This window comes from Ambystoma mexicanum, chromosome 6q (genome assembly GCF_040938575.1).
Source record: "Ambystoma mexicanum isolate Mex_15411 chromosome 6q, UKY_AmexF1_1, whole genome shotgun sequence".
In the NCBI taxonomy this organism is placed as follows: Eukaryota; Metazoa; Chordata; class Amphibia; order Caudata; family Ambystomatidae; genus Ambystoma; species Ambystoma mexicanum.
The window spans coordinates 445,686,645-445,711,500 of record NC_090937.1 but is presented as its reverse complement, the minus strand read 5'-3'; the positions used below and the strand labels follow the sequence as shown (position 1 = coordinate 445,711,500).

The 24,856-nt window shown below is 46.0% G+C and overlaps 1 protein-coding gene across 1 annotated transcript in view; it reads left to right on the top strand.

The window, feature by feature from the left end:
* The window catches only part of IFT74 (intraflagellar transport 74), a 1,698,810-nt gene that overhangs the window by 1,035,636 nt on the left and 638,318 nt on the right, over positions 1-24,856 (top strand). Inside the window, exons 11-12 of the mRNA XM_069630923.1 lie at positions 6,883-7,026; positions 7,114-7,154. Of these exons, the coding sequence (XP_069487024.1) occupies positions 6,883-7,026; positions 7,114-7,154 (185 nt within the window). The remainder of the gene's footprint in view (positions 1-6,882; positions 7,027-7,113; positions 7,155-24,856) is intronic.

Sequence of the window (24,856 nt, the reverse complement as noted above, 5' to 3'; positions counted from 1 at the left end):
AAGATGTAAAAAGCCCCTAGTGTTCCAAGATCCCATCGTGCAACCCTTAGGGACCGGGTGGGCCTGGCGTTACTTGATCTGTTTTGTATTTAAAGCCCCTGCTACCCAGGACCAGTCGTTGGCCTTGATTTCCAAGGTGGTGGCTGATTCTGCTTCGTCTGGTTCTAAGGTTGCTCTTTGGGCTCCTTGAATTGTTATCGTTATAAGTTCCTCCGTCTGTGAGTTCGCCGGTGGATCAGAGTTTATAGAATTAGAAATCAATACAACCGACGGGATCAGTGCAGCGACTAGGTCTTTTGTCGCAGGAATTTTTTTGCCTTTCAGTTTTCCAGTCGGGTACGCTAGCTGTGGCATTTCGTCACAATCCAGACGGAGAACAATCGGCCATTTTAGAAATATCAAACCCCAGTGACAACAGCACTGGGCCAGCCCCAATCAATGTGTCCACAATCAATTTGGATTCGACATGTGGTATCATGGCATCGTTCTTACTTTTATCAAAATATTCCACCACTTGCAAATCCTCGGATTCGATCGCTCTAAGAGTAGGAACAAGATGACATAACCACAGCACATTATGGCGATTCAGAAATAAATCGTCTGAAGACTCAATACGTTCCAATAGCACTTGATGTAAGTGTTGTGTTTTTTGGGTAGACAAATTCGCCTTTTTACCATTGGTTGTTTGTTTTGGTTCCTGGTTTCAAGTGCATTAGCTTTGTTATTTATAGTGCCACGTATACTTTCAGACGATTTGTATATATCCTCTTGAGCATTACATAGCGAACACCCACTCACTTGTGACATTTTATTAGTAGAAGTTCTGGGTTGTTCGTCTTTAACACATGAGGAATCACCTTTTAGAAGGGACGAGGCGGCCAACTTCTTTCTTTTTTCATCAAGGGTCATAAAAGTTGTGGATGATTGAGGACGTTCCTCTTGCAATACAGGTAATTGTTGGATCACTTGGCAAACTCCTGGCACTTTATTAGGTGGAAGTATGCTTTTTATAACTCTCAAAGCCCCCTTCTGGGTCGAGGCCAAGACTGCTGATTCACTTTTTGCATCTTGTATCTTGGTCAATGGTTGGGACAGTTTAATGGGGCTTATGCCTATTTTATGGGAATTTAACTCTTTAACCTCGTTTATGCCCTCTCCACTGGAAGTATTGTGTATGTCATTACCGACAACCTGCTGGATTGCTTCAGACTCATTTAACCCAGTAATGACATCATCTTCATATGTTGACATATTCAACAGGTCAGCAGAGACATCACTAGAGGATGGGGTGGCCACCGATGCTTCATCGTTCAGAGTTTCTTTTCTTTCGAGGTCGCTTTTATTTCCCCTCTTGTTTCATTTACAACAGTTTTGTTTAGCGTCACGTTTTTATGTTACGTAGTCATTTTCTGGAGTCAATGCCTTGTTTTCTTCTCTTCAAAGGTTGATTTTTTGATTTTTTTAATCTTAAACTCCCCGATTGGGCTGTGTGGCTTGAGGATCTTGAGTATTTGCAGGTTTTTTGAATATGTCATACAGTCCAGATGGCTTGTCTTTGGCATCAATCTCTGAGGGTGAGATAGGTATGTTCACAGTCTGAGGATTTAGGCGTGTGTTGGATGTTGATGCCGTTTTAGGGTCTTGCAAGGCCAAGTTTCCTGCGGCTTGACTCTCTTTTAAGATTGTAGTGAACTGAGAGGGCGGGAGGTTAACATCCAGATGTAGAGTATGGGCTTTAGATGGCATAGATAACATTGGTGCTCTCTCTTCCTTGTCTGCGACTCGTGTTACAGAGGCCTCTTGTGTTTGTTTCGGCTCAATTAGCAATGACTTACTTTGAGTGAGGATTACTTCGTCCACAGTCAAGAACTCGGACCTGACAGTATCTCTGTTGAGGGCATCTTTTGAAGAGGTCGTCCCTGACTTCTCCAAATCTATAAGAGGTATGGCAGATGGCATAGGTCTCTTAGCAGGATTGGCTTGGCCAGAGAGTAGAAGAGATTGACATTCAGCACATCGATGGATCACCTCTTTTTTTTGTTGAAAGAGGTTCAGTGCTTCTTTCGCTACTTCAGCTAACAATTTTATGTCTAAAATGGCGTTTTTGGTGTACTAAGCCAATAGGTCCAATGCCCAGTCGGACTTCTTATGCATCCCATGCAGGGCCTCAAGAGTTTGCTGTTCATAGAAGAGACTAAACTTGAGAGATCTTTAATGTTCTCATTAAGATGTTCATACATAGTAAAGGGCGCCATTGAAATCGCCATAGAGGACATTATGGGTGCTTGTGACTCTTTCATATTTTATTTTTGATTTTTATTTTGCATTTTTAAAGCGCTCACACAGCCCGCGGGCATCGAGGCGCTGTTACAGGAATTGTTCTTTTTTTTTTGTTGCGTAATTGTGTTTTTTTTTGTCTTAGTTACGTATTTATAATGCTCTTAAACACCCAGAGGTTTCTAAGCGCGGACCCAGGGATTGAACCTGTGTTGCTTCGTGTCGTCTTGCTTCCAAGGCGCGCACGTTGCCGTTATGCCATCCTCCTGGGAGGATATATATTGGGCATTTCTCGTTACATCATCATACAATGCCTCATAATGAGTGTGTCGCCTCTGATGGTATGCCGGTCGTCTGGTTTTTGGGAACGGCCGTTCCATTATGGAAGAATCAGAGGATGATAGCCAGGGGAGTTGCTAGGTCTGGAAAAGACCCGGGGTTACGCTGATGTCGGAACTGTTGGGACTGGGGGCTAGCTAGTCTTTTGGCTGTAGCTCCTGAGATTCTATCCGGGGCTACAACCAAAAGATCAGGGGCTATAGCCCCCTTAGCCCCCCCCTAGCAACGCCCCTGATGATAGCTCTGAGTACGAGGCTGCAGTCACATTTCTGTCTCGCGTCATTTCTTCACTTGTCAAGTTTGCCGGAATTTTGGGCGTTTGATTCACCATTTTAATTTTCTTTCTTTGAGAGCATCTAATATTAGGTGAAACGCTTGAATCAACTATCCTACGTTTGAGGAACATCGTTGCGTCTGCAATTTTAGGTTGATGTAGCTTTTCTACTTCTGGGTTTAAGATGGCAGGATGTTCAGTGAAAGACTCTAGCACAGCTGCAGCAGTTTTATTTGGATTAGTATGAGTTCTTTCTTTATTTAGCCGCATCAGATCAAGCAGCACTTTATTCACAACATCCAGTGATTTCTTCTATTATCGTGACAATGAGGCACTTTACAGTCTACTGTTCTTAGTGGGGGTGAATATGAGAGGAACATAGTAGATCAGTCACCCTTGTTTCTGAGTGGTCAAACGAGGGGAAAACACATTGTCCACATCATCGGAGACCAGTACACAATCCGTACTAGGCAGTGGAGAAGGTGTTAGGTTTTCAAAAGTACTAAAGAAACGAGTGTGTGGAGACCCCGAGTTCTTACAAGTACTCTCACTTAGAGAGATGTTTGAATCACTCTGCCTGAGCGCGAGGCCTCTTTCTTCTACCCTGTCCACTGTGTCATGTGACGCACTCAGACCAACACTGTTAACTGTTGATAGAATACATTTATTCAGTGTGCGCCACACTAATTCGCGCAAAGGAACAACGTCTCGGGTTCAGAGTACAAACAAAGGGGGGGGGGGCACTCACTGAAGCGCCAACTGCGGATCCTAACAGCGGAGCCACACACCCATTTGTACGAATGCTTTTATCCATTGCGTGCAGGAGCATCGTGTTTACAGTGTCAACAGTATCTGCTCGGGGCGCTTCCTGCAAATTGTTGTGCACTAACGCTGTACTTATTGGAACATTGGCATCTTCGTGTGGCTAGCACGCCGTACTGTCACTTACTTGGGGCTGGAGCAGTGGCAGGTGGGTAGACGATGGTAAGGGACGCTCGGACAGAGCTCCCTGGAATCCAGAAGATGCAGCTTCCTGCTTGCGTTGCGCCCGCGTATTTGAACACGACACCGGCTTCGTGGTGTCGTGCATGGCTCAGCTGATCCAGACCGAAGGCAATCCAGGCGGAGACACGGGCTGGGCACAGCGGAGCGTAGCAGGTACACAGGGAAAGCACAGGGGAGGAGGCGGAGGAGGAGGGAGGATCCGAAAAGGGCGAGTCTGAGTCTGAGGAGGAGAGCAGACCAGTCCAGGACTCCACCGACTTCCTCGGACTCCTCAGACTCTGCCAGACTCTGCGCCCACCCCGCGAAGTGTAGTGCGAAGAGTGTGGCTCATCCGGTGCGTGAATGTTTGAAGTATAATTGGAGGTTTGACTACTATAGGGACCGGTGGAGGAGGAAGGGGGGCACTTTGGGGTTTCATAGGTGGGAGAAGGGGGTGAAGTGGGGTGTAGGCGAGTTGTTGGCTGTGACGGGTACGGATTTGGTGAGATGGCCGATGTGGATGATGCGGTCTCCAAAGGTGTGTTTAGAGTTGGCGAGTATGGTGTCGAAGAAGCGTGGTTTGCGGGGTGAGATCAAGGCTTTGGGTCAGGCGTATGTGGCAGGGAAGGAAGGATCTAAGGTGTTCACGGATGGTTCGAAAGATCCTGTGTCTGGGAGAGTGGGTATGGCGTATTATTTGGAAAGCACTGGGGAGTATAAAGTGGGGCGTCTGATGAAGGATGTGTCTATTTGTACGGCTGAGTTGGTGGCGATTGCATTGGCGATTGATAGGGTGTGCGAGTTGGGGTATGAGAAGGTGGTGGTGTTCTCAGATTCATTAAGTGGGTTGCAGGCGATTGTGGCAGGGGGTGGTGATAGGAAGGATGTGATTTTGGACATCCGGAGGAAGAATGATTGGTGTGTGCGTGGGGGAATGGATTTGGAGTTGGCGTGGGTCCCCAGTCACAGTGGCATTTTGGGTAATGAGTTAGTGGATCTGGCGGCGGGTGAAGGTATGAGGAAGGGAACGGTTGATGTGAGGTTGCCTTTGAGTGTGGATGAGCTGAAGGCTGTGGTGGTGAGGCGGGTCATGGATGAGTGGCAGGAGAGGTGGGTGAGTGGGGTGAAGGGCAGGTGGATGTTTGGTGTCCGTGGGAAAGTGTCGGTGAAGGTGGACGCGGGAAGTCTGGAATGGAGGAGGGGGGAGGAGGTGATGCTGAATCGGTTGAGGATAGGGCATGTGGGGCTGAATGACTGTCTGCATCGCGTGGGGAAGCGTGAGTCGAGGGACTGTGCAGTGTGTGGGGTGCCTGAGACTGTGGGACATTTTTTGTTGCTTAGGTGTGAGAGACATGTTGTGGAGAGAGAATTGTTGAGGGTTCGGTTGTCTGCGCTGGGTGTGGCTGAGATGAGTGGGAAGGCTTTGCTGGGAGGTGACGGGGTGAGAGGCAGGAGGAGGAGCAGTGTGTTGTTGGATTTTGTGAGACAGACGGGCCGTGGGAGGAGTTGTGAGTTTATGTGGGCTATGTGTTGATTGGTGGGTTGGTGCACATCATCCTATTGGATGGGGAAGCGCCTGCGTGGGTCCGTCCACGCATTCGGTAAATTAGAAGAAGAAGAAGAAGCTCTGCGGGGGGAAGCAGGTCTTGTAGCAGAAAACGCCCAATTGGATAAACACAGAAAAGTTTGTAGCAGTAGCAGAAAGGAGAACAGACTCCACTCCTTTCACTCCTCAGACTCTGCCAGACTCCAATTATAGATAGATATAATGGTCAAGTGTGCATGATAAACTTTTGAAAAACATAACAGTGCGTGTATTCTGCATGTCAATATTCAAGTGTGTATTGGGTATATGTGCGTATGTATTAATGTGAGGTTACTTTTCCAAATTGATTACTTGTCTATGGTGGCTGTCATTATGCAAGTGTGTATCAGGTATGCGTGAATGGTGTGTGCGTCCTTATTGTTAATCTTGCATGAGGTTATACATGTATATATGTTGCGTGTAGTGTCCATGCATGTGTGATGTTGTGTACCTGGATTATTCGTCCCGCCTTGAGTGACATGTATGAATCATATGAACTGTCCCATACAAGTGACCAAAGTTGATCCCGCACATGCCGGAACCTGCGTGCTCTAGCGAAGTGTTGGTTCTCCCTCCAAATCAGTTCCTCCTTTGCCACCTGATTATCCTCTCAGCTTCCACCTCTCATGATGTTTCCCCCGATCTGTTTTGGCTTTTGACCATTGTCAACTGTAAGTCACCTCCTCCCCTGGGCATTACCTCCTCCAGGATATCCCGTTGACCTTCTGATGGTTGGTACACTTCCAACGTCCAAAATATTGCCTTTGCTGCCACCTCAGTCTTCTGGTCTTTCTTTCTCCACCTCCGCTGTGCATTCAGATGATGCTCTCTCAGAGATTTATGCAAATGGGGGGCTAGAATGGTGCCTTGCCTTAGTAGTCCTATCTAACGGGATATGCAGGGCACATAAATTGAGGAAAGGCTTGTGGTCTAACTATGAACTGCTAAATCGATAGACGTGAGGCCCACAGGTTTAGGCCTTGGGGCCTGAAACCTGGGTGTTGGTCGGTGTAATGTTTCAGTCGGCTGTCTGCCTCTTGGCAAGGGACAGAAAGACTGAAAACCCCCTATTGGGAACAGATAGTGCTGACTTGCCATGGGGAATCTCATTAATCGGTCTTAGCTCCTGATAACCTGTTATTACTGGGTAATGTGGGACACCTGGAGGAGCTTTGGGAAATCCTCTATCTACCTCTCCCTTGTAGCTTTTGATCCCTAGTGGACAACCCAGGATCCCAGAGTCCCTCAAAATGTCAAAGGGACATTGAACAATGGGGCATTGCCAGAACATAAACAATGTTTTCCTCTTAAAATATCTGAATCAAGTGAACTAGTCGTGCAATTGTAGGGAAATGTGCACTGTATTGCTATGTATGTCTATGTAACAATAACAGCTTATTGCGTTTTTTCTTCATCTGCATAGGAAATTGCACACTCTCAGGTTAAGCAGGAGGCGGTAACGCTACACGAGAAGCTTCATGACCTTATGTGTCGCCGAGATCAAATGATTGCGGAAGACAAAAGTATGGGTTCTCCACAGGAGGAAAGAGAGAAATTGCTAAAGCAGGTGAAGCCAACTATCTCTTAAAAGTACCTTCGATTAATAAGATTTTGCATTATCAACAAATGTGCTTCTGTTTATCTGCTTCAATAGGTTAAGGAAGACAATCAGGAAATGGCAAGCATGGAACGACAGTAAGACACCTTTTATCTGCCTAACAAGAATGTCCTATGTGAAAATCGGCATTATTTTAATTCAGCTTACACATTTAAAGGTCCATGCATTATTTAAAGGAAAAATGCATGTACCTGTACATGCATGTATGGCAATAATCAATGTATTTATGCACCAATGAATGTTGAATTTCAATCCTATGATTAATGCTGTGATTGGCTCATATATATGACCCTTTGCCTTGTTCTAATTCTCATCATTATTAAGGCACAGTAACCGCTAGCAAGGGGCTTCAACTTGCGCCTCTCCAGATCTTTTGTACTGTGGCTCCCACAATCATTCACCCATGACTATGTTGACAGAGGCTGATGGGAGTTGTAGTCCAAAACATCTGGAGAACCAAAGGCAGCAGACCCAAAACCTATTGGGAACTTACCAAAAACGGAAACATTTAGTTCCCCCTCGCATTCAACCCCCACATCGCTCCCACTTTTTTCAAAACGGAAACATGTTTTTCATTTGTTGGAAATTAGCTATTGTTGGAATTTGTAGGCGCCATTGCCTTGGGTTTTATGTGATTTCACTTCCATAAATGAACTGTGGCACGTTTTCATATGTTTTCCATTGTAGTGAATACTCTTACAGGGAATACTGTTTGGAGCTTTGACTCTAATTCCAGTATGCAACAGTTCTGTGTGGGTTTTTCCAACTTTCACTCCAGGTTTCAGCATGCAACAATTCTCTCTTTTTGTACACTATCTTACTGTGGTTTGAGGAGCTTTATCTCGAAGGTCCAACAAGCAACAGTTCGCTTTCAATGCCCACTTTTCAATGGGTTTTTTGGGACGTTCGAATCCATGACCCAGCCTACAGTTTTACTCCTTGTATTTACTTTTCATGCATTTGTTTTAAATATTATATCATGGTGCTCTGGGAACCGTGACTCTTAATTTTCCCACTTTAGGCTCTAGCTATACTATCAATGAGCATACAAAAACCATCCATTCAAATCATACGTATAAGGCTTCAGACGCCAACCTTGAATGCTTCCTTTCATTTACATTCCTTTCTTAAGCACTGCCTACCACCTGACTCCTGGTTTGCTCTCCCATATTTGGGTCCTGCTTAGGGCATTTGGTAACGGCCCGGGAGGCTCTCTGGCAGTCGGCATCACTCCTTCGCCTATCTAACAGCTCAGCATATCTTCTAGGGGATTGGCATTCTCAGGCAGACTTCCACAGCAAAATGAACACTGCTCAATAGGCGTGGATGGGAGTTAAACCAAACAGTAACTCATTTGTTGTTTGAAAAACTGGGGTACCCATAGATAGACCTGTTTGTAATTCGTAACAACAATAAGTGCACAGAGTTTGCATATTGGCAAAGTCAGGACATCAAAACTGATTGTTTCATTGCTGTCCTCTATGGAGAGTGCTTAATTTATTCTCATGTCCTGCTAGAATTCTGATATTCACCAGTTTTATTTCCAGCAGGTTTGGTTATTGTCACATTCTTTTTTCCCCCCCAAATCCCTCAAAACATCCTTCTCTCGGGTCCAGTAAATTTAAAATGAGGCAGCCTGACTGCTCTTGAGCCTGAAGATGTTAGACCACTCGTATCCCGCAATCCATTCCCTTTTGTCACGGGTAGCTTCACAAACTCCAACATATAGTTCAAGGGTCTTTATTGAATACAACTCAAACGGTTTGGTAATTGATGTGTGTTTCAACTTGGGAGTACTCTAATGGGCACTCTTCTCTCAGCCTCCCATGGGCTCCCCGCACACTAGCCCATACTTCCCTACACCCCTAAGTTGATAACACCTACTATCTGTTCAGTCTATTGGCAAGGGACTAAAGGCCAAAGCTTTATTACATGGCTTTGTTGGGACTTTCTACGGGTTCCCCAACTCTGAAGACCCGTTCCAGGTTTCAATAGCAATGGTAAGGTTTTAGATTATGCCAACAGACAACCTACTCCTTTCACTCTCTCCCACACTTGCTCCCTTTCTCCCCTGTCCCTGATCTTGTCCGTTACTAATTGCTTGCCCCTTTTCCTATTCTGATTTTACTCACCCCTTGACTTCCCACTCTTTCATTTTCTCTGTTCCCTTCCCAACTCTTCTTTTCTCTTCTTCTGATTGTCTAATACTGGCTCTCTTCCCTTCTCCACTCTCTCTCTCCCTCAACGCTCCCTCTGATGGTCTCACACTGCCTCTCTTTCAGTTGCCTCTCTCTCTATCTCTCACTCTGATGGTTCAACACTGTCTCGCCCCTCCTCGTTCTGCCCGCTCTCATCTCCAATTCTATCTCCTCTTCTACCTCTTCCTCTCCTCTTTGCTTCTCTCCTCTCCCTCCCCCTTCCTTCCCAACACCCACTCACTCTCTCCCTATCCGACTACACTCACTCTTGCCGGTGCTCACTCACCCTCTCTCTTTCACTATCTGGTACCATTCTCTTGCACTACCAACATCTCACCTGTAACAATCTGATGCACCAGTACAAGCTCCTCAGCACTCCGATTCACAGTCCATTCTCCGCCTTGTCTTGCGGTCCGCCTCCACGTCACCTGAACACCTTTCGCTCTGTCTTTCATTCACAGCCCTTATATACCTGTTACAGGGTCAGTAGGGTGAAACTATCAAGAGGGGATGTTGACCCCTCTCAGCCTGGGGTGGGAGGCCTACCAAGGTGGAATCTAGTCCTACCCCAAAGGGGGGAGGTCCCCATTCTCTTTATATTTTTAAAGAGCCAGTATGCTTGTGCAGAGTACCACTGTCAATCACCCCATACCTGACTGTCTTGCATGTTGCTGGCCATTTTCTTTCTGCCTTTTGTAGGAAACTGCGTGTTCAGCATGCCTAGCGGTAAAACTGTGCAAGGGCAATCTGGGAGAGACTCAGAAGAGCTGCCGTCTTACTGCACACTCAAACCGGTAGCACAACGAAGTGCAGCCGCTACGCGACACAGCACAGCAGATCAATGCTTATTTATGCCAGCGGGTATGAAGAGACTGCCAAACTGCTGCTTGAAGTCATAATGCTCACTTGTTACGGAGCGATGGAGTGGCTCCCCAGCCAGAACAATAGGCCAGCAATCCTGGGAGGCACTCACACCAACTGGAACATGAACTGTCAAACTAACTACAGCGGGTCGCCATTGGCCAACCCAAGCGGACCCTCATAGGAGTAAGGGCCAGAGCTGAGACACTCTTTGGTCTTTTGCCAATCGTTACACCTCCCGGGGGAGGAGGGCGCAGTAGAACACTGCGCAGTTGGTTCAGAGATCCAGCATGGGAGGATAGCCAGTGGACGGGGAGAGGGAGAGTATAGAATTAGACCCAGGAAGTTGTGGGTTGTTCGGGTAAGGTCAGAGGAGGCAGAGCAGGCCAAAAGACCAAGCAGAGGAAATACAGTGCAGAGGAACATGGAAGCGAATTACTCAGGCGGTGTGCACTGTATGGTATTGCTTGGCGAGACGAAGTGGTACTTGGGTTGAATGAGCGTGCATATGAGTGGAGTGTTTGGGGAAATTAGGTATCGAGTGAGAAGGTGACTGGGGAAGTGAAAGAGCAAGGGACTGTGGGAGAAAGTGTGGGTAGAGTAGTAGTAGTGAGGAGAGGGGAGACTAGTAGTACTGAGGGGAGGGTAGAAATAGTGTGGAGACGGGTAAGTAGTAGTGATGAGAGGGAAGAGTAGTAATGCTGTAGCAAGGGGAGAGTAGTAGTGGTGTGGAGAAGAGAGAATTGTTGTAGTTGGACTTGTTAGTTTGATGTAAGAGCTGGCAAACAAGAGCCTATTGCAGGGCCATTACTGACAGTGCTCTTTCTACAATTAAATTGCTATATTATATGAATTCCATGTAGTGGACAAAGTACTGGTTTCAATGACCAAATCCAACTGAAAACTGCTAGCCCAGTGACATTTATCATATACCCTTAGCGAATGATTGGCAGTCTGAATTTAATTTAAATTACAAACATTGTATGCCTGCATAATGCAACTTGCTATCTACCAAGAGGATTGCATGTAAAACTAGCTGTATCCGGCGTATCAAATGCCAATCTAGCACACTCTCTCCCCCTTTCTCTTTTTCTGCACTCATTTTTTCTCTCTGTCTCACTCTATTTTTCTGTTTCTATTTGGGTGAAAGTTGTGTGGTCAGGCGTGTGTTTTCAAAAGCCACCCCCACTGTTGCTGACAGCTGCACCACCAGAGGAAGAAAAGCCGATATCTTGGGTGTCGGCTGTATTTTGTTTGGGAAAAATCAGCTATTAAAGAAAGCAATGTTAAGAATGTTTTGGAGCGCTAGTTTGCAGTGTGAGGGGTCAGAAATGAGAGCCGGACACAAGGTTGTCATGTTTTTGTAAAAGATAGTTATTAAATGAAAAGGGGTTGGGAAAATGCCTCTCTGGCCCTATGCTATAGAGGAGTTCCCCTATCTATAAACCAAAAACAAAGGATCTGTCTGTGTCAGAATGTCAATTTTTTTTTATTGTAAAACTTCAGTTCAATATACAATATCAAACTTTTGTTACATTAATGCAACGTCCTCAGTCTATATTGAGTTCCAAAACAGCTTAATCATCTCAAAAAATGTCTTTCTTCCATAGAATTCATCTGGTTTCTTCGTATAAGATTGCAAAACCAGATTCACCAGTTTCATGGAGACAGTTAAGTCAACTCAGGTTGGATCAACTTGCAAGATCATGTCAAGAAAATTAATTAAGCTACATGATAGTTTGATGTTTCTGCCAGCAACGACAAGTTCCCACCAATCGTCCGCATCGTAAAGATACGGCTTAAATTTGCAGAGGTGCAGTTCTCGTTGAGCAATCAGCATAGGACACGCAGTTATAAGATGCTTTAAGGACTCGACCTCCAGTGCATTGCACAACCGACATTTGTTGTCTCCGATTTCCTTATTTTGTCGTATCCATTGCATTTCTTTGGTGTGTAGAGCGTTCAATCGAAATCTTAAGAACTGGCTCCTATGATGGCATGAGGAGCAGTTCATGAGATAGTTTGGTTGATGATGCAATTTCACTATGCCACGAAAGGTGGGCAAGTTTAATTTAAGAGATGACCGAAGGTTATAAGTAGAGATCCAGTCCCATGCCTCTACCTTTTTTTTGGCATATCGTGGACGGGTGAGAAGCTCAGTCTCGCTGATGTTTGCATCGGCCATTATTGCTTTTAATTTGTTCTTCCACGATGTTAAGAGTGATAGATGTGAGCATTCATTTTCATTGGTGAAGATTTTATACGCAGGAATTTCGGATCCAAGAGACATTTTTCGCAAGGTGGATAGCGATTTCCAAACAATCGTCATGTATAATGAATTTAATGCCAGTTCATATCGCAAGACGGTAATTGAGATGTAATTAGGAAGGCCCAGGACACGCCTCCAGAACTTTCCTTCGAGTCTATGCCATAGGCTGTGGTCAAGATTCCAGCCTGCTTCTCCACCGAATGTGAGTGTAGGGATTACTTTCTGAAGATAGAACGTTGTTACAGGAGCAATTGAGAATTTTCCATATTCTTTATTCATTTTAGCTCCCTGTAAGCCTAGGTTGTTAGTTCTATCAATTAAGTCGCAGGACCAACCGGCGTAACAAATGGAGTCGTTTATCAGTACTCCCAGGTAATGAATTGACTTCACGGTGTTTAAACACTTGTTTTCGATGACCCATCTGAATTGTTTGTCTTTCCTTGAAATGCTATGCCCAATGCACATGATCTTCGTTTTTTCAGTGATTAAGGACAGGTCATTTGCAATCAGGTATTCATTTAGCCTGTGCACAAGACATTGTAGCCCAATCTGTGTTTGATTGATTAACACAATATCGTCGGCGTAGACCAGGCATTTCAATGGAATTCCATTGATCTTTGGCGGAAAACTATGGACCACATCCAACCCCTCTGGCAGGTCGCAAGGAATAATTTGAAAAGGTCCACTACGAGAGGGCAGCCCTGCTTCACCCCTTTATGTGTCCTTATTGATGGAGTAAGATCGCCTTGAGAATTCAGTCTTATTTGAATAGACGTATTGGTATGTAAGGAGATAACTGGGTCTAGAAGCAGCTCTGGGCAGTTCCATGATCGTAATTTGGCCCATCATTTCTGACAATTGATTGTATCAAACGCTTGTCGCAGATCAACGAAAGCAAAGAAAACTTTTTTTCTTGGACTCCAAGGCTGTCAATTTCAGGACTGATAGTAGGATAAGGTTTACGTCCATGCCTACTTGCGTCGTAAAGCCAGTTCGACGACAGTCAGTTTTGCCGGCCTTGAGTGCCCATCGAACTAGTCTTTGACGCAAGAGGGAGCCAAATATTTTTCCAATTGTATCAAGAAGGGCAATAGGCCGGTAGTTTGCAGGATTAGCTCTACTGCCTTTCTTGTAAATTGGGACCACAATTGCTTTAGAACATGATGTAGGTATTTTCTTGCTAATCGAGATCTTCTGGAATAAGCCTTGAATGAATTTGGCCCAATGAACTTTGTGTTTTTTTAGCATTAGGTTAGAAATTTGGTCCGGGCCAGCAGCTCTCGAGTTCTTGAGCTTTCCAATAGAGAATGCGAGATCCTGGGACGAAGGTGTAATATCCCAGACGGTGACTGAGGGCACTGGGGACATATTTAAGTTAAGCTTAGGCTTTTCATAGATCAATGTGAAATACTTGCACCATGTTGCACTACAGATTTCATTTGAGATTGGGCATGTGGATTTACAGTTACCTTGATTCGAAATTGCCCAGATTTCGCGTGTGTTTTTGGTTATTAATAATTTTAGCATGATTTCTGCACGATTTTGCTCAATTACTGTCGAGTGAGATCTTAACCATTTGCGGTAAAGCTGTCGCCGTTCTTTGATTTTCCTTAGTTTGACACCTTGGTCGGTCAATCCTTTCTTAATCATACATAGATCTTTCCTTAGTCTCTTTTTTGCTATAGCTATTTCATGACAATATAGATGTTTTGGAGTAAACCCAACTGTTCTCAAGTTTGAGGCTTTCAAGGTAAAATCTGCCAACAAGGGTGTGTATTCCACATTCTGTGTTACAGAGAGTCTATGACTTAGGGTTGCGATTAGAGGGCCAGTTGTTGAAAGCCTGTTGCCTAAAGCATTTGTTAACAAATGAGGAGCATATTTTTCAGGTGAAACACAACCTTCTTCCGTCCAAACAAGTCATAGCATGTCATGATCGCTATATTTCATATGCACCACATTGAGGGAAACCAGTTTTGCAAAGAGATTGTCCGAAGCCCAGATGTAATCAAGAGTGTTATTTCTTTGCATGCCGTGCCACGTCGGTCTAGAGGGTTGATCACCTTTGATGGTTTCATTAACCATGTGACAGTGTCGTTGAGAAAGAGCATGAAGCCAGGCTTGGCCTCTTGGAACAACTGCGTTGTCTAACAACCGAGTATTTATCTTCATGTGTGGATCATATTTAAACCAGCTGCAGTTGAAGTCGCCGCTGCAAGAACAGATAGATTGTTGTAATTGAAAAAAGTTTCATCAATTAAAGTTGTTACAGTGTGTATGAACGACGTTGCAGAAATCATAGCAGGATTCCAATATCCGTTAATTATAAGTAAATTAGACCTATTTTTTGACGATGTTATTTGTATCAGAGTACTCTGGACAAACGGATTTGGATTGGTAGAGGCCAGAAGTGTCCACCAGTTTTGAATTTTCAGTAGTGTTATTAAGCCTGCAAAAGGACGTCCCTTGGTGTTTTTTCTGGCTGGATTTATGAGAATAGCAAACCCATCACGGGTCGGTGGATCTCGAAGCCATGTTTCCTGTAGACAGATTGCAAATACATCCTCAAGAGGTTCAGTGAAATTATTAAAGGTGAGTGAATCCTCGAGTGTTCCATGAGAGCAAGGTTAGCTCACAGTGTGGGATAGTCACTCATTGTTACTTTCGGGAACCATTTGATACTTTGCTCTCGTGTCCGCTTCTTCCTTTACTGGCCTGATGTTTTGAGTTCTGGTTGTTTACTTGGGGAAGAGATAAGGATTTTCGCAGGGCAGATCGCTGGTCGACACTTCGGAACTCGTCACTATTTGAGATTTTCGGTGTATTTGTAGCATGAGACACAGTGTCAGGTTCCACAGTAAGGTCAAATCCATACAACAGGAGATCTTCTGTTGTCTGTAGTAAAAGCTTTTTCACAGCCGCAGAGGATATATGGAGTAAAACTTGGTCAGAGGTCAATTCAGTAATGTACTCCACAATCTTGTTATCGTCTGATGATATTGATCGAAGTTGTGGGATACAGGCAAATAGTTTTAAGACATTTCCTCCATTTAAATTGACCTCATTTTCATCTGAATGAATATTTTGTAGCCGAAGTTTCCAAAGACAGAGATTTTTTTGAGGATTTAAGTTCCCATGTACTCTGGATGAGTGGTGGACACCAGATTTCCTCTGATTCTGTGTTTGTTTGGGATTTAGCCTGGAATTTAGTGTCAAGAATTTGACCTTCGTGACATTAACGCCTTTCAGCTTTGCTGCACTCCCAAATTGGATATTTCGTGCGTTGGCGTTAGCAGACATATTTCTCACTTGGGAAGATTCAGACGGGACAGCTTATTTTGCCTCAAGTGACCCATCTAGGGAGTCATCAGTGTTAATAGAATATGTTGACAGATTGCATAAGTCGTCGAGAGTAGAGCTGGATGCACTATTGGAGCTGGAGTCCACTCGCCGACGTTTATCTGGTTTCTTAGGTGGCTGCATTACAATTCCTGCGTCTCGTGTTGAAATTAAAGCAGCAGGGGTGGCAGATTGTGTTGAGTTGGATTTCCGTTCAAAGAGGCTTGTTTTTTAGGGCGTAGTTATATTTCTTATGAATTTTTTTACATTCTGTCGAACATTTATTTTTTTGTGGCTTGTTTTTTTGGCTTGGTTCTTTTGCGTTTTTTGCATCCACACGCGACGCTTTCTTGTGATCACTCATCGTTATGGTTTGGGCAGAACCATTGAAAATGTTAAAAGTATTTGCTGAGGTGCTAACTTGGTCAGATGCTTTATCAAGCACAGGAGGATGTTGCGCTAATAAAGAGGTCTCTTGTACCAAGGGAGCATCATTGCTCAATCGATTTCGATCACCTTCAGCTCTTTCTGCTGCGTTTGTGAGGGGGAAATAGAGCTGGAGCATTAGCATCGGCAGGTCCAACAGGAGGGACCAAGCTGTTTGAAGAGAGATCTCCATTTGTGTGAACGTCTTTATAGGATTGGCTTCTTTGATCATTGGTGACATTCTTACGCATCCATTTTACCGCTTCTAACAAACCTTCAATTAGTGAATCATTTTCGCAATGGTGCCGAGCAGCCAAGTCGCTCAGCCTATCTTGCCACCTCATTGATTTTTCAATGTCCTTCTCCATCTGGTCTTGTAGAAAGCCTGTGAAGCGGTTTAATTTTTCTAATTTCATTGCCAGGTTTGAAATCACCGCTCCTTGGTCGCAAATTGTCCTGTTTAGTGACTCAAGTAATTTTGTGAAGGCAGCAAGAGCAACCGCAGAGGCAGCTTAAACGTTTTTATGGATCTGGGAAAGTGCTTCAACAGAAATACTCAGGGGAGGCAATCCTAGATCGTGGCCCATCAACGAGGATTGTGAGCTATCCAGGTTAAATTGAGAGTTTGTGAAAGAAGTGTTTCTAATATGGTATGAAGCTTGGGCTTCGTCACGTGGCTGGATAGGTTTTTCATGAGGCGTGCTTGCATTCGGGATTGTTTCGTCAATCACCGTTGCCATCGGTAGATTAGCTTTGGATTTAAGCTCAACTATGCGTTGAAGTCGGCGTGACCTTGCAATGGAGCTTGAGTCCAGATTGTTTTGGTTGGGGGGCGGGCCGAGAAAGCTGACAGAATGTCAATAACTGAAAATCCATCCTTGTTTCAAAATGTCCTGTCCTGACCCTCACACTACAAACAAAACCATAAAAGTGTGTAAGGAGAATATCTTAAACTTGAAACTGGCAAAAAATGTTCACACCTGATGTAAGAATAATTCCAACAACAAATGTTCTCCAAGGTGGAATCCCTTGGTCCCAGAGGGTGGATCCCTTCCCCTGAATTCTTAAGTAGAGTGAAAACAGTCTCTTTTACTAGCAGTTCCTTTGTTTCCTGCTTTGCTTCACAAGGTTCCTGTTTAGGCAACAAATTCGGTAACTGTTTTTCTTTAATGCAACTTTCTCCTTGGTTCAAATAACAAACACCAATCTTTCCTTGGTTCAGTAAACACAGTGCTTCTTTAACATTTCTTGGGGTCTTGTAAGTTGCCTGGTATACTCTCCTGCAAGGTTCCTTTTGCAATGCCCATTGCCTGATATACTTTCCTGCTAGGACTCTTTCTGCAACATCAACTGCCTGGCTTACTCGCCTGCCAGGACTTCACTTTATGGATTTCATTTGCCTGTTATACTCTCCTGCCAGGACTTTTTATATATCTCTCAATTGCCTGGTATCTTGCTTGACAGGACTTCTGATAAGTTTTCCAGTTCCTCAGTGTTACCACTAATGGATGTATTGTTCTGGGCTTTGTATATAGGTTTCTGCTAAGGATTGTTTAAGGTGTGCTGCACATTTGCACTTTAGGTGTTCATAGTTCATCAGGGTTTGTACTTTTCCTTTTCTGCATTCAAACAATTCTTCAATTATATTAGGTTCAAATTGCTGTTGGCGTGGTCGACGGAAAACCCCAAGATACCCACTGGCTTCGGGTAGACTCACCAGCTTTCTCTAGCATCTCTGGCTTTCCAAACTGGAGTGTATAGACGTTCTGCCTGGTACCCTCGCGGGTATGCGGTCACACACCTGCTTCCCTTCAGGTCCCGGAATGGAGAACGCAACCTTCTTGACTTACCGAACGCCCAGGACTTCTCTCATAGCTCCCCAGCACTTGCCGTCTCTTCCTTTAACATGGCCGCACCCTCAACTCTGCCACACCGATACGAGATCTTCGCATTCCTGAGCTTTGGGACAGGAGCCAACGTCTCCTCCTGCACTGCCTCTGCTGCAGCCTGCACAGAATCTCTCTATGGCTTCCCTTTTTTTTAACATGTTTATTTTAAACCGATTGCCCCAATAAGACCATACAGAAATAGTTATGATACTTGAAAACCCCACATCTATGCAACAAGGTCCGGAATCCCTGAATCCACGGCACACCCTGTCCCTCCCACCCCCAATTCACTGTCTCTGCTGGCTCAGCAGGCCGGGATGTTTGTCTGTGGTTCACTGCTCTCGAGAAGGACTCGTCTGGCCGGCAGGGGCTTGTAGTAGATTGCCGGAAACATCTGGTCGTAGTCCAGGAGTGGGGCCTAAATGTCTGTGAACCGCTGTAGGTGGCCCGCTCTGGCTGCCATCACTTTTTCTGCGATTAAGATGTCCCACAGTTTAAGCCACCACCAAGTCATGGACTGGCCTTCGGCAGATTTCCAGAAGCAAGCTATTGTGATTTTCCCAGCCAGGAGAAGTTGAGTGAGTAGTTTGGCAGTCCTTCCCGATCTCGGGTAGGCCCCGGAAGCTGGGACACCCAGCAGCACGACCGCAGGATCCCTGGGAATCACCACCTGGGTTATGGCTTCAATAGCAGAAAGGCATTGGACCCAGAAGGGCTGCACTGTTGGGCAGGACCACCACATATGAAAGTACGTCCCTGTTTGCCCGCGCTGGAGCCAGCATAGTGGGTCACGAGCATTGTTAAAGTGGTGGATGCGTAGGGGGGATAGTACCATTGCAGGAGTAGCTTGTGGGCACATTCCCAGTTCGTGATGCAGAGTGAGGAGGTGTGGGTTCTGGTCCATATGTCCACCCATCTTTGATCATCCAAGGAGTGCCCCAAGTCTGCCTCCCACTGCCTCATATATGTGGACCTTGTAGTAAGCATATCTTCCAGTAGCAGTTTATAGAGAGCAGAGATTTTCCCCTGAGGTGGCGGCTCCTTAAGAGTAAGTTCCAAGGGGCTCAGGGTACGAGTTGCTGCTAGACGGAGTGGAGTTGGTCATTTTCAAATAGCTGTCGCAATGATTTTAGTCCCTCCGTGATTCCATTTTTGAAGCGTAGCGGTTGGGATCCAAGAGAGAAGGCCGGGTTGTGAAAGACCGGGGATGAGGGGCCTAGCCCGTCTGGGATGCCCTTATATTTCAGTGCCCAGTCCCATGTATTAAGAGTGTACTTCGTGGATGTCAGGGTCCCGGTCCAAGTTCGGCGTAGTAGGGCCGGGATATATGGGAGAAAGCAAAGGGGAAGGAGAAGGCGGGAATGTTCTAGTTCTACCCATTTTGGATGCCCGAAGGTTATGACCCAAGCCTGCACTTGTGCTAGTTGTGCTGCCATGTATTTTTGCAGGTTAGGAACTCCTAGGCCCCCCCAGTCTGGAGCTACCCATCATGGCCTTCAGGGGGATCCTTGCCTTCCTCCCTTTCCAGATGAACCAGAGCATTTTCCTCTGCATGCAATGAAGCGGAGGCAGTGGGATCGTGACAGGCAGGGAAGAGCAGGCGTATAGAAATTGTGGATGAAGGTTTATTTTGCCAGCAGTAATTCTCCCAATGAGCAAGATCTCTTGTGAGGTCCAGCGCTCAAGGTCCCTCTCCAGCTCCGCGAAGAGCGGGGGGAAGTTTACCCGGTACACGTCTCTGGGTTGGGAAGGGATCTGGACGCCCAGGTAAGGAATGGATTTTGCGCTCCATCGGATCGGCATAGGGGTTCCAGGGCTTCCCGTTCTCCCGGTTCTAGGCCAGTTCTCAACTCAGTCCCCAACTCAGTCGATTTCCCAAAGTTAACGCTAAAGGCTGCTACCCTCCCAAATCTATGGAGCTCTTTCAGGGATGCAGTTAGAGAATGGCGAATCTTGGTTATGGATAACAGTATGTCATTAGCGTATAGCGAGACCTTACGTTGTACGCTGCTAATGGGCAGGCCTTTGATATCCGGGTCTAGCCGAATTCACTGAGCCAGAGGCTACATTACCAGGGCAAACTCTGTCTGGTTCCATATGATGGGGGATTGGGTCGGAAAGCAAGCTGTTGACCCTGAGAAGTGTTTTAGGGGATTGGTAATTTGCCAAGATAAGCTTTTGGAAGTGTGGGCCATATCGAAATGCCTCTAGAGTAAGCTGTAGGAGGACTCAGTCAACCTTGGTAAAGGCTTTGGACGCGTCGAAGCCCTGCAGCGCCAGCTTATGCGAGTCCTGGGTTGCAATATCTACCAGGTTCAGTGCTCTACGGATATTATCCTCCGTCGACCTATGCAGTATAAAGCCTGTTTGGTCTGGGTCTATTAGGTCTTGCAGGACCTTCGGCAGGCGGTTCGCCAAGATTTTCGAATAGATATTAGCATCTATATTTAATAAGGAGATGGGCCGGTAAGAGCTATTTTCTTTTGGGTCTTTTCCGGGTTTAAGTAGGAGGATAGTTATGGAGTCTTGCATGGATGGGGTGATGGATCCCGAGGCGCGAAAGGAATTGAAAAGGGCTGCTAATGGGGCTACTAATTGGGGACGGAACACTTTATAGAATCGATATGTAAACCCGTCTGGGCCTGAGGCTCTCGATTTAAGGGACCTGATGGCCATCTCAACCTCCTCACCTGTGATTGGAGCATCCAAGGCACTCTGTCAGACTCTTTAAGAAGGGGAAGGGCAGCACCCCTTCCCCATGTTTCTCTGTTCGAGTTCGGGGAGACGCTGACATTGTTTCGGGGAGGTGGTTCATCGCCAATTGAAGTTTATTCTTCTCTATATAATGGGTCTTGCCTTTTGAGTCGTGAAGGCCCACTATAGTGTTCTTTCTCTTTGCCTTGGCCAGCTTATCCACTAGCAGTTTATTTGCTTTGTTATTCCTGGCATAGTAGCTTTGCTTTGTTTTGGCCAGTAGGTGCGCTGTTTCTTCTGCATAGTGAGCCTCGAGCTTCTTCAGGGCAATTTGTAAGGTGCGTTCGGTCTTTGGGGACCAGCCTTGACTCTTATGTCTGGCTTCAGCTTGTCGGACCTCCTCCTCATGTTCATGCAGAGTTGTCGTTTGCGTTTATGGAATGCCGCCCCATTTGCGATTAGCTCCCCCTTTAGTACTGCCTTCATAGCGTCCCATGTGTTGGCTGGGGAAGTGTCTTCAGTTGGATTCACCCAGAAAAAGTTCTTAATAGTTATAGCTATAGAATCCCTTAATGACATATCATTCAGCATGGGGTCATATAGATTCCATCGTTGTTGAGGAGGAGGGTCTGGATCCCAGGATCGCAGGGTCAGTGAGACTGAAGCGTGGTCAGAGAGCACTTTCGGCTCCATCTTTGCATCATCAACGAAGGCAAGCACTTGTGGGGAGGCCAGTACAAGATTGATCCGGGAGAAGCTCCTATGTACATGAGAGAAGAAGGAGAAGTCTTTCTCATCGGGATGGAGCACTCGCCATACGTCTACCACAACTAATGTTCGGAAGAGCCCGAGAAGGCTTACCGCTAGTTTAAAGTCTCTAGGTGCAGGGGGGTGTGATCTGTCTCGTGTGGAGTGTGGGACTCCATTTAAGTCTCCATTAAAGGACAATCTGGCCTTCAACAAAAGACAAGAGGGTCTCTCCCAGAGTTTCATAGAATGCCTCTTGACCTTCATTAGGGGCGTAAATCGAGACCAGGGAATAAAGTTGTCCAAATATGAAGCCCTTGACTGCTGTATACGGACCCTCTGGGCATTTTAATGTCTCGATTATTTGCGGCTGCACATTTATGGCGAAAAGGATAGCTGTCCCTCCTTTCTTGGTGCCGTTAGAAGCTACGTATTGAAGCGGGAAGTCTCTATTATAAAGGCGCGTGAGATAAACTTCCATTTCTGGTGTGGTGGGGGAGTCTCTTGTGCATTGGTGAATCCTATGTGCCGGGCCTGAGTCGGGTACATTTCAGTAGCCATTTGGGGGGCCCGTCGTCCTGCCATTGTGGTGCAATCGGGATTTTAACATAGGCTTCCAACAGGAAGCATTAACAACAACTTTGTAGGAGGCTGAATTCTCTCTGTCGGCTTGTCCCTTAGCCGACTGGGCTGATATTGGCCGTAACTCACTCCAAGGGATTTTAGGTGACATCCTCCTTGGAGTCGTGCATGAGCCGTGCGAAGCCCGTATCTCGAGAACAGCTCCCAAGTGTCCTTTTGCCAGCTGGCAGTTTCCAGTGTGATCTTAGGGTGAGTGCTGGTCCCAGAGAGTCAGTGGCCTGGGTGGTGCCTGCCGCACTTTTCCGGATCTGCTAGACGACAGCGGGGGCTCATCTCCCATTTCACCATTTTTTAACCTTGGTCCAGGCCGAGCGTTTTGGTTTTGGTAGGGGTTCTCTTGGACCTTCGATTGATGGGTCCGAAGGATCTCCGTCTCGCTTTTCAGGAGCACTTGGGTGTAGGATTGAGTCTGCGTCCTCTAGATGTGCGACTATTCTGGGGGTCCCATTGTAGCAAAATTGTAGAGCTGTGGGGAACAGCCATCGATATCTGACCTTTTGGTCTCGAAGGAATAGAGTCAATGGCCGCAGGGCTCGACATTTCTGAATCGTCGCCATCGCCAGATCTTGCAAGATCTGGATGGGGGGCCCTTTGAAACGTTAAGTCATCTTGGGAACGACTTATTGCCAAAATAGCCTTCTTGGTCGTGAAGAAGTGGACCCGGGTGATAACATCTGGAGGAGAGTCGGAGTCCACCCCTCGCCGGGGCCAGAGCCTATGGGTGCGATCCAGGAGGAGTTGGGGTTTGTCGAGTTGCGGCAAGAGGGATTGAAAAAGATCCCCTATATATTCTGCTAGGCCCCAATCTGGGACCGAGGAGGGGACCCCTCGGATCCGTAGATTGTTCCGTCAGACACTATTTTCAAGATCCTCTTGCTTATGTTCCAAGATCTGATTTTTATTGAGAAGGGACTGGCCCGCATGTTGTAGCAGCAGCAGAGTCGCTGAGTGTCCCTGAGTTAGGTCCTCCACTTCCCCCACCCTCTGTTCCACCTCCACGAGTCTTTGCTCCGTCTGTTCCAACTTGGTGGTCAGCTCCGTCATGCACGACCGAAATTCTGATTTAATGTCTAGCATAAAGGCTTGTATGTCGCCCTTCGTGGCCAACGAAGGGCGGCATACAAGAAGGGAATAACATGATGTAAATAGCTGCGTTTTTCACTGCCTTGAGGTGTATGGCCATTATTGTAGGGGATTGGGCAATTTTCTATGCTCTTACTGCAGTATGGCATTCAAAAAGGGCTGTGGCAGTCTTTGCGAGGATGGCTGGATCGCAGTTGGGTTGAGATGGATACTGGTGTCACAGGTTCAGTCCACAATTGCTGGTAGGTAGTATGTGTCCTCTACCCGGTGCAAGGATAGGCCTGACCTAGCAGAGGAAGGGCCGCCGCAGTGTCTAAATGTTGGAAGAGGCCAGATCCCATGGGGGATGGTAGAGGTGCAATGTCCTTTTCCTGCAACCCTCTTCTGCTCAGAGCATCAAGAGCAGCTCCGGGGGTGGGTCACCCCCTCCAGTTCAAGTGTAGCCAGAGTTGTTGTCTTGCCCGTGTGAGGAATGGATTGCTCAAGTGTAGGCCGAATGGTCACCCCAGCAGTGAAGGCCTGGCTGGAGATCCCAAGAGAGAGACACGTTTCGCCGTATCAGGTGGGGTTCTGTCTGTGACGCTGAAAATGCATTGGAGGGACAGGGCCTCCGTATCCTTGTCCTTTACTGTTTTTTATCGTGTGTTCTGTCATTTTTTCCACGCAGGAATCCATGTGGGACTTCTGGCGGGGCAGTTTGGTGTACAGACCCATGGGATACCCTTATGGCAGAAGCACACCAAGGGCTATTTTAATTTGGACCAATTTGTCCTAGTTACTTTCCAGCCGTTAAGGAATTACGTTTTACCACATAAAAACGGTTTTTGGAGAATGATGCAAAGACAATACATTTATTGTTTGTTGGGTAGCTGTTTTTTATGTGTATATTCACAGGCAGTCCCTGTTGGGGCTCACCCTATCCCTTTTTGGTGACTGATGTTTATTCTACCAGGATCACTTTGGAGACAGAGCTGTTGAATTCTCCATAGCCAGTTCTACATAGCTAAATCCACATTCATTAAAAATCAGATAAGGTCAAGAAAAGGAGAGGATAGTCATCTGAGATTCAATTTGAATTATATTGTTTCTCTGTCCTATTCCTTAAGGCATAATCTGCTCCTGGATTTATTGTCTATGTTTTAATAACCAGCTAGCACGATTGTAGTCTTGGGGAGTTGGGCTTTTTCTGATGAAAGTGTTGTACTAGTACTCTGCGTTCGCAGAGTACAACTGCTTCGGAAGCTAAAAATGACTTGGTGATGAAAAACAAAAAATGTTTGTTGCACATTTTTTCTTTTTGCTGATGAGTGTCCTTGTTATTCTTTTACGAACATCTTTCAGGAATGAGACGGCTCATGCCTGGTAAGGTCGACCTGTTTCAACGATCTAGTGATTGGGATCATCTTCTTCAGGACCATTGACTGTTTAAGAGAATTGTATTCATTGAGACAATGGTGTCATCAAGTGTCTCCTCTGATGGCACACCTTCTGCTTCCTGTGGAGGAAGAGTCAGGAGATTAGCCTGTCTGCCCAGTGACGGGTATCTGTGATTACCCCGAGACCAGGTGATAATGATTCTAAACCGTGAATTACTCTTGAGCGTATATAATTAAGGAGGCCCCTATTAGTGG